We start from the raw sequence: 14054 nt of genomic DNA on the forward strand, positions 1-14054 counted from the left end.
CTAGTTTTCATGGAGCTAGTAAGATTAATTTTAAGAAATGTTCTTAAGATGCAAACTGATTTATAAAGAACGTCATGTTGAAATCTTATTCTAAATTAATGTTTTGGACATGAAAAGTTTGGCTGCAGAATATTTACTTGAGACGTTTCTTTAAAAATTAGGCCAGGTGCTATAGATGAGCCTATATACAGCACTAAATGAGCCTATATCCCAGCACTTTGGGAGGCCGAGGCAGGCGGATCTCTTGAGCTCATGAGTTTGAGACCAGCCCGGGCAACACTGGCGAAACCCTGTCTCGACAAAAACCAGAAAAATTGGCCGGGCGTGGTGGTGCACACCTGTAGTCCCAGCTACTCAGGAGGCTGAGATGGGAGGATGGCTTGAGCCCAGGAGGCAGAGGATGCAGTGAGCTGAGACTGCACCACTGCATTCCAGCCTAGGCAACAGAGCCAGACCTTGTCTCAAAAAATAATAATAAAATAAAATTACCTTTACCAAATCCTACTATACTGCATGCAGAACAACAATTACCTGTGGATGTGTTGAGGCAGGAGGACTGTGCAAATTGGGGACAAGGAAGCAATGAAGACATCGCACTGTACACCTAGTTATAGTTTTTAAATAATAATAAGGCATCACTCATTCTAAACTAATGTGTCAGCTACTCTCATAAGGTCTACCCAGCAAATCCCATGAAGCAGCCTGCATGGAAGTGGGAACATATGGCCACATAGGAAGAGCCTGGCACTCCTGCTGGGCATGCTATGCTCTGCAGGGCAGAAGCAGGGTTCCATGAAGGTGTGACTGACGAGCATATACAGATTGGTCAGAAAGCTTCGAAAGCAAACCGTACATTTTGCCACCTTCAAAAATTTTTTTATCCACACAATATCCTTTATATCCCTGCCAGGAATGCTATATTTAAATTCAGCTATTCAAATAAAAGAGTGGCTTTTTTTAATTAAAGGAAAAATGGACAAAAATGTGTATGAAGAATCTTTCTATTTAATTCAACGATCGCTTAAAACCTAGTAGTCACACAGCTCATGACCAAGACATTTATCACCTCCGAGGGCAAGAGAAGCCAATCACATGATCACAGTTTCCCCTCTAGACCGGTGAATCTGAAAAGCCATAAACAGGAAATGATGAGGACAGAAATGTCAAAGCACTAACAACTCTAAGCAATGACTGGCCTCCGAGAAGAACAGGATCCTGAGGGAACAGGATGTCAGGCTGACGGCTTTGAAGGAGGTGGTGATCATGGTGAATAGATCCTATGTGTGAGAGATAGGTAGTATAACATGCTCAGCGCTGAAGACAAGCTTTGCTCTGTAGTGTAGAAAGTGCCTATCCTCTGTCTCTACTTTCATTAACACAAACTAGTAACACGTGGCTACTTCTCTATTTTAAATTTCTATATTAAAGGAAATATGGTGTAACATGGAGTCTTGCATGTTTATCACAGGAAGCAAATGGAAGAAAATCTGCCTTGTATTCAAACAGCAATGAAAGCACATATACAACTTAGACAAATATATCTTCAGTTACCTTAAGGATTAAATGTCTGAGCTCATTATCCTGAATAAATGATGGTCTACAATTATTTCCCACATAAGAATTTGTCATGCCTAAAAAGAAAGGAGTCAAGAGTTATCGGAAATATAGTAGAGAGGGCAACACGCTCAATGAACATTAGCAATGCCACTGCTGCTGCTGCTGCTATTTTTTCTTTTGGCACATTCTAAGACATTTTCTGTCATCATTTTCTTTTTTTTTTCATTTTCATTTAATTAATTAATTTATTTTTGAGACAGAGTCTTACTCTGTTACCCAGGCTGAAGTGCAGTGGCACCATCTCAGCTCACTGTAACCTCCACCTCCTGAGTTCAAGTGATTCTCATGCCTCAGCCTCCTGAGTAGCTGGGATTACAGGCATGCAAAACCACACCCGGGTAATTTTTGTATCTTTATTAGAGCCAAATTTTCACTATGTTGGCCAGGCTGGTCTTGAACTCCTGGCCTCAAGCAATCCACTCACTCAGCCTCCCAAAGTGCTGGGATTACAGGTGTGAGCCACGATGCTCAGCTAATCATTTTCTTTCTTCATTATCACTTGATTAAAATTTATTTCTTTTAGATTGTGAATTCTTGGAACTACTTATTCCTTTATATTCAAATATGCACATTAAGAGCTATATATAAAAACATTGTAATAAACTGTACATGAAATAATATTCAAGAATTGACATGCAGTAGTCCCCCCTTAGCTGTGGTTTCAGTTACCTGTGGTCCACCGTGGTCTGCAAACAGGTGAGCACAATACAATAAGGTATTTTGAGCGAGCCAAAGAGAGAACATATAACTTTTTTACAGCATATTGCTAAAATTGTCCTCGTTTATTATTAATGTTAATCTCTTACTGTGCCTGATTTATAAGTTAAACTATATCATAGGTATATATGCATAGGGAAAAAAGTACTATGCCTAGGGTTCAGTACTACCCACAGTTTCAGGCATCTACCAGGCTCTTGGAACATATGCTCCATGGATAAGGGGGAACTACTACAGTTATTTAGATAATGTCTCAGCTAATTGAAGTTGATCATATGAGTTACCTTGAAAGGGGATATTCTGGAATTCTAAACAAGTGTTACGGATTCATGAGATTTTCCAGTAAGAAAACCCTCTAATGGCAATATAGAGACCTCTATTCTGATAATACACAGATTATTTTAAAAATGCATAAAATATAAATGAAATAATTCATTTTCAGCCCTTAGCACTGAGTTATATTAAAATGAAAGTCTCTAAAGCAGCTGCAGAGCTTGTAAAATGTTGAGGAATTATCAGGCCAAAACCAAGGGGAATGTTTGACCTGAGAGGAGTAAGGGACTCCACCAACCCAGACACGCAAAGCCCTTCAAGGCCACAAGGGGGCATATGACACAGTCAACAATGCCAAGCAAGCCATCACCAGGGCAAGGATGATTCAGAAGTCAGTCAATTTTCCCTTCCTTATATTCCCCAAACTTCTTGACTCCTATCCCCTCTTCCTGGGTACTGTAAGAAAAGTTGCTTTTGCAGGGGAAAGGTGGGGTAACATCCTTAGACATTTTAACCACACATTGGCACTTGGACGGATCTGTGGCCCAAACTCACCAATGAACTAAGTGGTGGTGGTGGCAAAGTAAGTAGGTGGGGCAGAAAGGCAAAACGCCTCGTGCTATGATTCAGTACAGTTTTCTCAGACTCATAGCACTCTAAAGAGCCTGGCATAGGGAAAAGAAAATCTCTTCTGTTGGAATCTATCTTCACCCTAGGGCTCAGGGAATTCTCCCAACGACTTCTTGTTAATATTACTACACAGCAGCTTGGGAGGGAGCTGAGGAAGGAATGAAGGACGCAGATTCTGAGTGCTAGGTCGGGGAACAGCAATAAATTGATTCTGAGCAAGGTAATGACATTTCAGGTCTGGCCTGCAGCAAGGTTGGCAGAGCACACCAGGCAGAAGTGGGCTGGGAAACCCTGTCAGTGTAAATCAGCCAGCACAGGCGAGCCCTGACTCAGTGAGTGAGTGGTGATGTGCTCAAGAGAAAACAAGGGCAGTGAGAGCAGCGCTGAGGCATGGTAGAGGCTGGCCCGTAAATGCACGCTGTGTGTTCCGCACACTTGTCCACACATTGGCTCTCAGAGTTCCCATGGCAAAAACCAACGAGGCAACATGATCACTTACTTTTTTCACAATGTTCATTGGGTTAAAAAACAAGATAAAAATGACAGTAACAGTTCCTCCTCCTCTTCTTACCCCACCCCCACCATTAGTGAACACTGTGCTACACTCTACATGTATTACTCTTTACTCTTTTTATTATTATTATTATACTTTAAGTTCTAGTGTACATGTGCATAACGTGCAGGTTACATATGTAAACATGTGCCATGTTGGTGTGCTGCACCCATCAACTCGTCAGCACCCATCAACTCGTCATTTACATCAGGTATAACTCCCAATGCCCTCCCTCCCCTCGCCCCTCCATAATAGGCCCCGGTGTGTGATGTTCCCCTTCCCATGTCCAAGTGATCTCATTGTTCAATTCCCACCTATGAGTGAGAACATGCGGTGTTTGGTTTCTGTTCTTTACTCTTAACAATAGTCCCAGGAGGCAAATGCATCGTCCCTATTTCACAGATGCGGAAACCTGAGGATTAGAATGTCAAATAACTTGAGTAAGTCATATAGCTATGAAGGGAGGAAGCCAGGATTTGAACCACAAGGTCTGCCTTCAGTACACACATGCATGAACCACCGCGCTCCACTGCCCCGCCTGGTAATCAGATCACAGACACAGGACCTCATGCTACAGAGCAGGGCTACTCCAAATGTGGTCTGTAGACCAGTGGTTTTCTTACCAGCAAACTGGTAAGATCGAATGCAGAATTTAAGAATAAGCATTTAGAGGCTTTTATAAAAATGTAACATTGCTGTGACAGCCAAACCCATGATCATTTTTCCATAATTAATTGTATTTTACAATGAACTGGTGGTGGATGGGAGAAACACCTGTTCTTCACCCAGATAGTTTAAAAAGCACTGCTGTAGGGTATAGTGAAAAAAAATCACATCACCATCCTTCTGCCTTTAACCTAATTATCCTATGGACCAAAATAACATGATCCACAGGCAGCCCTCTGTTGATATGGCTTCTAAGCTTTTGCCGAGCAAGTGTGGGGATGCTGCGACAATACCCTGGAATGCAGATCCAGTTGCCTTAAATCATCTTGCTGTGAGCAGCACTGACCAAAGGATCTGGTCAGACTGCAGGGATGAGTTCTTAACCATGTCACTTCTGCTTAGCAGAGCTGACGGCAAAATTTACGCCCTGTTCCAAGGAATCTCCTTTGGACTCACCTCCTCCCTGCCGAGTTTCCACAGCCTCTCCTCTCACTCGTATCACTGCTGTAACATTCATCACACTAGACTCTGACGATCTCTTCCTAAGTCAGTCTTCCTAGTCAGATCACAAACCCTTAAAGGGCAGAGACCTTGCCTCATTAATTTTTATATTCTCAGCACAGAACAGGAATGCGGTTGAAGCTCAGATCATGTTTTGTTGAACTAGTCCACTGATTCATGGCTTTTCCCTTAGGTCCTCCTCCCTTAGGACACTGCAAATGTGAAAATACTCAGCTAATTTTAGGGTTGCAATCAAATGACCTCAGTTGAGCCTGTAAATTTTCATTGCTGAAGGATTTAAGGAAAATATTGCAAGCCTCAGCTGTGGGTAAAAGAGAAGCTTATTTCATAACAGACTGTTACGAAAGTAAGATCTCCCATCACGCTCCCAACAGGAAGCACCAGGAGTCCAGGTTAGTGCTGCTGTCCTCTTAGCCAGCTTAACTTGACTTGGTAAAGTCCTTGTATGGTGCCCAGATAATTTCCATTACCCTGAAATATATTTTCCTTTTCCTGGCAGTGTTTGAGATCTAAACTAAGACCCTTGGTCATCCTTTGCTCACTCCCTTTTTATGATTTTTGAGCCAAATTTTACTATAATCTTCTAGATCTTTATAGATCTGCACTTGCGGAGTCTCCTCTGGAGTCTTCAGCTTGCTACTTGTCCAGGTCTTATCTTTTCCATGCAAATTTACATCATCAGCATTGATAAATAGAAAACTCTATTCCACTTCCATCACCCTGTCCCCCAAGTTGGACTGGGGTTATTCCCAAACCAGGGGTGATTTCTACTGCACATGTTGATATGGTTTGGCTCTGTGTTCCCACCCAAATCTCATGTCGAAAACTAATCCCCAGTGCTGGAGGTGGGGCCTGGTGGGAGGTGATTGGATCATGCTTGTGGATTTTCCCCTTGGTACTGTGTCGCAATAGTGAGTTCTCATGAGATCTGGTTGTTTAAAGCGTGTGGCACCTCCCCGACCCTCTCTTGGTCCTGCTCCTGCCATGTAAGATGCCGGCTCCCGCTTTGCCTTCTGCCATGAGTAAAAGCTCCCTGAGGCCTCCCAAGAGGCAGATGCCACCATGCTTCCTGCACTGCCTGTGGAACCATGATCCAATTCAACTTCTTTTCTTTATAAATTACCCAGTCTCAGGTATTCCTTCATAGCAATGCGAGAATGGACTAACACACAGGTACATATACACATTTATTACACTTTGATTTAAAATTCAAGCTCAAATTGGGGAATTGCTAAAGCCAGAAATGATGACCCACACACCAAGAGGCACTGGCAAGGACCTCCTTCCCCCAGTGTCTCACATATTTGAGGATACCCTGGAATGGCAACGTGTGATGCATTGTAAGGTACCACTGATAAATCTGAATGAAGCCTTAAGAGAAACTGCAGAGTTTAAGGAAGTTTTCTTTTTGAAGGATAGAAATCTCTCAATAACTTAATAATTAATACTATCCTTCAGAACTTTTTTTTTTTTTTTTTTTTGAGACAGGCTGTCACCCAGGTTGGAGTGCAATGGCACGATTACTGCTCATTGCAACCTCCACCTCCCAGGCTCAAGCGATCCACCCCCCTCAGCCTCCCAAAGTACAGGGATTACAAGCATGAACCACCATGCCCAGTTCTACTTCAGAACTTCTAAAGAACTGAGAGGTATGAAAGGCAGGTGATATTCTCTTCGTATTATATGTGAAGCAGAAATGTAAATACTTTTCAAGTTTGCATAGTGAGCTTGAGATAAAGCTTTTATCAGAACCAAGTTTCCTAACATCCAATTCAGTATTCTCCCCACACATAGACTATAGACAAATGCCAGTGAATACCCGTAAAGCTGAAAGACACATCTGGATAGAACCTCAACAGCTGACAGCAAAGCGAACCAATCAGAGACCTCAGTGACAGAGCAGATTTCACTTAACTGTGGAAGCCGTTGTCAAACTCACCTTTTAAAGATCTCAAGTGCTGAACAGCCATTCTTAAAACTGTAAGTTTGTCCAGTTTACGCCCCATGGGGTTGCACTGAGGGATCATTGCAGACAGTTCTTCAATCAGGTTATTCATTTTATCTCTCCTCCGCTTTTCGGTTTGGCTATGAGCTTCTCTAAGAGGGAAAAAGGAACTTCCTTTATATTTAACATTCGGCAGACCTCCAGACCCCCACCCGTGGCACTCAGTGGAGCAGATGCTGAGCCCACCAGGCACACACTGTTCTTCCTCCTAACTTGGGTCCCTGCAGTTGTCATTGAGGAAGAGGAAAGTGCTGCTGAGACCAGGAATAGCATTCATAAAACTCGCTGCCCTTGGTCAGTCCCTCCCTACCTCATTTTCTGAAATCTTTAAGAACGAAGACAACTGTCTGAGAGCCTAGGTGGTTTTTCTACCTGTCTCCAATATTACAGAAGAGATGGGTGCCCTTTTGTTCAAAGCTAACTATTCTCTTGCATTTGCATAAATAGTTGTCAGCATCTTAACCTCATTATTTTTATAGCTCCTTATCATGGGTCTATTAATGTGCTCAAGTATCTTCCCCCCTGAAAAAAATTCCTTTCCCTAATTCTAGTTGTTTTTTGTTCTTGCTACTGTCTTGCCCCCTCAGCAAGCTCCCTTAAAGAGTGCAGTTTCCACTCAGTCTTTCATTTCCCAGGCATTCTGTCCATCTGTAACATCAACCTTCCACAACCCCTGCCCCACTAAAATGGTCCTAGCGAAGATCGTTCTTCTCTCTTGCAATCTCTTGCTGATCCCTGCCTTGAATCTGACACTGCTGACACTTCTCATTCTCCCCTGGTTTCCACAGCCTCTCTGCCTCCTCGTCCTCCTCCACTCTCCCTGCTCGGCTCAGTCCCCTCGTCTCCTCACCCAGCTCTTACTTGATCCTTAAATATTGGTGTGTACTAAGATTCCCTGCTCAGCACCACTCTCTCCTCACTCTTTATTCACCCTGAGATCTCATTCCCTCACAAGGCTTTACAGCTACTCATAAGCTACTGGTTATTATAACCCTATCTCATTCATACTTCACTCAGCTCCTGACCTATGGAACTAGAATTACAAATCTAAACGATTCTCAAGAAATCTAAAACTCAGGAAACCCCAAACTGAATGCATTCTCTGCAATGTACCCCCATTTTCAATTCTTCCTGTACTACTCCTGATTTGTTATTCCTTCTATAGGGTTTATCTTGGTTGGTAACGCAACTGCTCATTCTAGACCAAGCTGGTCCAAACTGCACTCCAGGATGGCTTTGAATGCGGCCCAACTCAAATTTATAAACTTTCTAAAAACATTATGAGATTTTTTTTTTTTTTTTTTTAGCTCACTAGCTATCATTGGTGTTACTGTATTTTATGTGTGGCTCAAGACAATTTTTCTTCTTCCAACGTGACCCAGGGAAGCCAAAAGATTGGATACCCCTGGTTTAGACCCTTCCTCTTCACCCTAAAAAGCCAAATAATCACAAACTCCTTCGATTCTAGATCTTAAAATATTTCTTAAACATGTCTTCTCTTCCTCTCCATTTCCTCTGTCACCATCTTAATTTAGGCTCATTGCATTACCCCACAACCTCTGGATGTTCAAGTCTCTTCACAGTATTTGCATATAACCTATGCACATCCTCCCATATACTTTAAATCATCTCCAGATTACTTACAATACCTAATCAATGTAAATGCTACGTAAATTGTTGTTATACAGTATTGTTTAAAGAATAATAACAAGAAAAATAAGTCTGGATCTGTTTGGTACAGACTTGCTTTTTTTTCTGGATATTTTCAATTTTTGATTGGTTGCCCATAGATATGAAGCACTGACTACATATATGTACATTACTTCAATTTCAAAAGGTAAACTTTGACCTTTTAAGATCATATTTTCCCTTTGATCATTGGCATTTTAGCAAATGAACTCACTGAGTGAATTTGCCTCCTTGGTGAAATTCAAATATACTGTACTTATTAAATACAAATACCCTTCTATTTAATGGCCCCTGGCAGAATAGAATAAAGGCAAGATCTTGTTAGTCAAACAGTTCATTTGTTTGTAGAACAAATCTAGATAATTAGTAAATTTGGTCTATAATCCTAACATTTTACAAATTTTTACAAATGTGTTTTAATAAGCTTCCTGATATTAATAATGTTCACATTACTGGGATACATTTTCTTAGTGCAGCACCTTACATTATAGTAATAGAATTTCAGACACAATGCAAAGTTTTCTTGAAAACTATTTTCACTGCATTTTGAATGAAATGTAGGCATTCTTTCTAAATTAACCAAAGACAAAGTTAGAGGCAGATGCAATCTCAAAATATTCCCCAGATTTGCCACTTGTCAGGCGTTCCTCTTTTTGAAACGTGCTTCCTTTGATTTCTGTGTGCCGCTCCCACTTCAGAGCCATGCCTTCACATAGTCTGGGCAGGCTTCCCCTCATCTTGTACTATCTTTAGGTCAGCGCCCCCAGAGTATATCCTCAGTCCCCAGTCTCCCCACTCCATAAGCTTCTCCCAGTGACGTCACCCACATCATCAGTTCAAGTACTTTTTGTGCATTAATGATGTCTGAGTCTCTAACTCCAGGCCAGGCCTCCACCCTGAGCTCCAAATCCTCATGTCCATCTTCCTGCTTGAAGGTTCTATAAATATCCCATTCTTAGTGTGTCCAGAACTCAACTCATCATCTTTGCCTCAATATAAGTGAATGAAAATACCACCCTCCATCTAGAAGCCCAAGTCAGAAAATGTGGGCACACTTTATATCCTCCTCCCAATGAACAATCACGAAGTCCTATTGATCCTATCTTCTGAGTGTGTCATATGTCCCTTCCTTTCCCTCCCCTTCCTGTCCAGGGCCACTCTCTTTGATTGAAGCTCAGAAAACCTCATCCTTGGCAAGAGCTATTCTCCATGGTTCTCTCTGCCTACTGGATCTTCCCCCTTCAGACCATCCTCCATGCTGTTTCCAGGGTGATTCTTTGAAAACTGTAAGACTGTACCACTCACACCTACCAGGATGGCTATAATCAAGCAATTGAAAATAATAAGGATCAGTGAGGATGTGAAGAAAATGGAACTCTTGTACACTACTCATGGGAATGTAACGTGATGCAGTCACCGTGGAAAACAGTATAGCAGTTCCTCAAAAACTGAACAGAATTATCACATAACCCAGCAACTCTCTCCTAGGCATATATCCAAAATAATGGAAACCAAGGACTAAGGCAGGTATTTGTACATCAGTGTTCATGGCAGCATTATTCACAATAGCCAAAAAGTGGAAATAACCCATCAACAGAGGACTGGATAGATCAAATATAGTATATATACACAGTGGAATATTATTCAGCCATAAACAGCAATGAAATTCTGACACATGCTATAATATGGATGAAACTTGATGACATTATGCTAAGTGAAATAAGTCAGACAAAAGAACAAACATCATATAATTCCACTTTGTTTTTTTTTTTTGAGATGGAGCCTCGCTCTGCCACCCAGGCTGGAGTGCGGTGGCACGATCTTGGCTCACTGCAACCTCTGCCTCCTGGATTTAAGCAATTCTCCTGCTTCAGCTTCCCAAGTAGCTGGGACTACAGGCACCTGCCACCACACCTGGCTAATTTTTTGTATTTTAGTAGAGACAGGGTTTCACCATGTTGCACAAGCTGGTTGCAAACTCCTAAGCTGAGGCAATCCACCTGCCTCGGACTCCCACTTATGTGAAATATCTAGAATAAGCAAATTCATAGAGCCAGAAAATGCACTAGAGGTTAGCAGGGGATCGGGAGAGAGGAGAATGGGAACGCTGTTGTTTATGGGCACAGAGTTTTTCTTTGGGGTGATTCAAAAGTTTTAGAAATAGAGGTGATGGTCTATAATACTGACTATAATTGATGCCAATTAATTGTACACTTAATAGTGGTTCAAATGGCAAATTTAATGTTATTTATATATATATGTGTTTGCGCATATATGTGTGTGTGTATCTACCATAATAAAAAAGTGAAAAAGTGCAGAGGCAATCAATTCTTTAAAAAATATAAATCTGATCAAGTTCTTCTCATGCTTAGAATTCTTCATTTTCCTACTGCATTCAAGACAGTTTTCAGATTCTTCAGTTCAGCAGATCTTTCATGACTCAGTTCGTGTTTATCCCTCAAATCTCATAGCTCACCTCCCTCTAAGTGCACCCTCTGCTCTATGGTGACAACCACTCATTTCCTGATCAGGAGTGTGCAACTACATACCTGTATGCCTGCACCGTTGTTCTTTCCACCTAAAATATCTTTTCCACTCCTGCTCTGTAGACTCACTTCTTCTTTTCTGTTTTTAAATATATTTTTATAGAGATAGGGTCTCACTCTGTCACCCAGTCTGGAATGCAGTGGCGTGACCATAGCTCACTGCAGCCTCGAACTTCTGGGCTCAAGTGATCTTCCCACCTCTGCCTCCCAAAGTGCTAGGATTACAGGCATGAGCTATCACACCTGGCTGTAGACTTATTTCTATTTTTCATTTAAAACTTAGCTTAAGTCAACTTTTCCAGGAAGCATTTAAATCTTACTTAAATGCCTAACTTTATTTGCTGACATAGTACCCAGGGTCTCTATTATAGCAGTTATGATGATGTAAAATAATTGTTTGTATCTTTTCCACTTGCACAAGTTTCCTGTACCTTTGTGTCTCTATCTCTCCTAGTCTACTGACTGTCACATAGTAGCAACCCAATAAATGTTTAATGACTACATTCCACAGATTCATCAAAGACCCTTTTAAAGAACCAGCTCTCCAGCCAGGTGCGGTGGCTCATGCCTATAATCCCAGCACTTTGGGAGGCCGAGGCGGGTGGATCATGAAGTTGAGATTAAGATCATCCTGGCCAACATGGTGAAACCCCATGTCTACTAAAAATACAAAAATTAGCCGGGCGTGGTGGCGGGCGCATGTAGTCCCAGTTACTCGGGAGGCTGAGGCAGGAGAATCACTTCAACCCAGGAGGCAGAGGTTGCAGTGAGCCAAGATTGCGCCACTGCACTCCAGCCTGGAGACAGAGTGAGACTCTGTCTCAAAAAAAAAAAAAAAAAAAAAAAAGAACCAGCTCTCCATTCAAAACCAACAGTGCCACAGAAAGGGTGGACATTCTCACATATTCTTCGTTTTTAAAAATATCCAGCACTCTGAGGCTATGTGAGTGAAATCAGCCTCACCTATTGACTGGCTTTCCTGCACTGAGTCCTGGGGAAGGACACTATATAGTCAGCACCACGTACTTTGACATCCATAATTTCATTAAAGGGAACAGAAACTGGTAGGATAAAGGAAGGATTGGGGCAGAAAGGAGAAGCTCTGGGATAGATGATGAGCAAATCAGCGGGACATGTATTACGTTTTCACTGCCACTCTATGCCCTCTTCAAGTAGGGGAGGGAGTATGTCAAAAACGGTCCAGGACTTACCTGCTGCCACTGGAGGCTGATATTTCTATCCTTGTTGAAAGAAGATAGGTAAGGGGATTCTCAGAAATCTTTTCCACCACTTTTTCTGTCATGATTCCTGACCTGGAAGGAAGGAGGCCTTGGGTCACCCCCTACCCAGATGTTCTGGGAATGGACAGCAAGCCTGTCCTCAAGTGGAGAAAGCAGCCCACTCTGTCCAGCTACCCAGTGACAGGAAGCTGGGTGAAGTGGAGAAAATACCACATCTGGAATCAGGCATTCTAACAAGCTGTGTGATGCTGGGCAAACTGCTTGACATTTCTGAGTTCTAGCTTCTTCCTCTTCTAAAATGTGAATAGTTACCTAAATAATCTTCAGTGTTGCTTGCTGACAAAAAAATGTCGGTACTGTCAGTACTTTGCATGTTTCTTACATTTTTGCTAGCACTGACCCCACTTTCCATTTCACCCCCAAACCACTGCAAGGTCTCATCTGTGCCCCGCCATGTGGCACGAAGCTGGGCTACCTCTATACTCACTGTTCCCACTTCAATTGCTGAAATCATATTTAGACACCGAGAAAGAAGAGTGGGGCTTATGATTCTGAATAAGGAAGCAAATAAAAAGAACTAGCAGTCACTTTTAGCTCAAGTTAAGTGGGGGCTATTGACTGATAATTTAGGATAGAAAACAGCTAGAGAGTCTAAAAAGACTGTCACTTTATCAACTATAGTTTTCAGAAGCATCCATGTTAATGGAAGAGACTAAGGGAATAGAGACAACCAAAAACAGTAGAAAACCTTCCAATCCTTTATATGTGGCGTAGGAAGTGCTTTAGTATTTACTCTATTGTCTTGGGAACTGAAGCTAAATTATAAAGTGTATTGGGAAGAACTGAGTTAAAAAGAGCTAGCATGTGCCCACTTTGTAAATAAGAGCTGAATATCATCCCCCAACAACAACAACAAAAAAGAGCCAGGATGTTTTATTATGTCCTTATGTTGACCTCCAACTCCCAACGCAGGATTTTTCCCTTCATTCATGATGGAGAACTGTCATCAACTCTCACATTTATGTAAAGTACCAGCCTATGATGAGTTGCTCTAGATGGCTATCTTTATTTTTCCTTAATATTTTCTAAATTTTATACCTATTTATTTAGAGATGGGGTCTTGCTGGTCTCAAACATCTGGGCTCAAATGAACCTACCTCAGCCTCCCGCGTAGCTAGTACTGCAGGCGTGTGCCACTGTACCTGGCTTGCCCTGATGTTTTCACCATATAAGCTCCAGCTTTGGGGAAGTCATTAAAGAATATTTAGGACTGAAGCTGCAGGGGTAACAAAAATAAATAAGGAGACAGTGGGTATTCTTAACATTGACTTTATTATCAATTTGACTTAATAAATATGGAAAGCACGAGTTTTATATGATTAAACTGACTACAGATAACCAAGGTTGGTTATTCTATACATGATGAGTAAGGTGAGAAGTAGTCATTATTATTTTAAGTCAAACATCCAAGGTGTTCTCCTCATGTTTATAAGGATTTCAGTAAGGAAGGCAAGTATCTTGCCATGACCATAAACATTAACCAAATAAAAGTCATGTTCCTATGTCTCTTTCAGACTCCAGCTGACTCTTCTAGA

General features: G+C 41.7%; 1 protein-coding gene across 8 annotated transcripts in view; it reads right to left on the bottom strand.

Moving 5' to 3' along the window:
* BMAL2 (basic helix-loop-helix ARNT like 2) overlaps nucleotides 1-14054 on the bottom strand; it is a 70546-nt gene that overhangs the window by 26697 nt on the left and 29795 nt on the right. For 4 of the 8 annotated variants that reach the window (XM_071071992.1, XM_071071991.1, XM_071071995.1 and 1 more), the window contains exons 3-5: nucleotides 12430-12531; nucleotides 6918-7075; nucleotides 1552-1631 (exon numbers count right to left, since the gene is read on the bottom strand). In XM_071071992.1, the coding sequence (XP_070928093.1) occupies nucleotides 1552-1631; nucleotides 6918-7075; nucleotides 12430-12531 (340 nt within the window). Of the gene's footprint in view, nucleotides 1-1551; nucleotides 1632-6917; nucleotides 7076-12429; nucleotides 12532-13616; nucleotides 13736-14054 lie in introns of those variants that run through there. The other 4 variants (XM_071071996.1, XM_071071997.1, XM_071071998.1 and 1 more) reach the window with 4 other exon arrangements.

The sequence above is a fragment of the Macaca nemestrina genome, chromosome 10 (assembly GCF_043159975.1).
Source record: "Macaca nemestrina isolate mMacNem1 chromosome 10, mMacNem.hap1, whole genome shotgun sequence".
NCBI classification, from domain to species: Eukaryota; Metazoa; Chordata; class Mammalia; order Primates; family Cercopithecidae; genus Macaca; species Macaca nemestrina.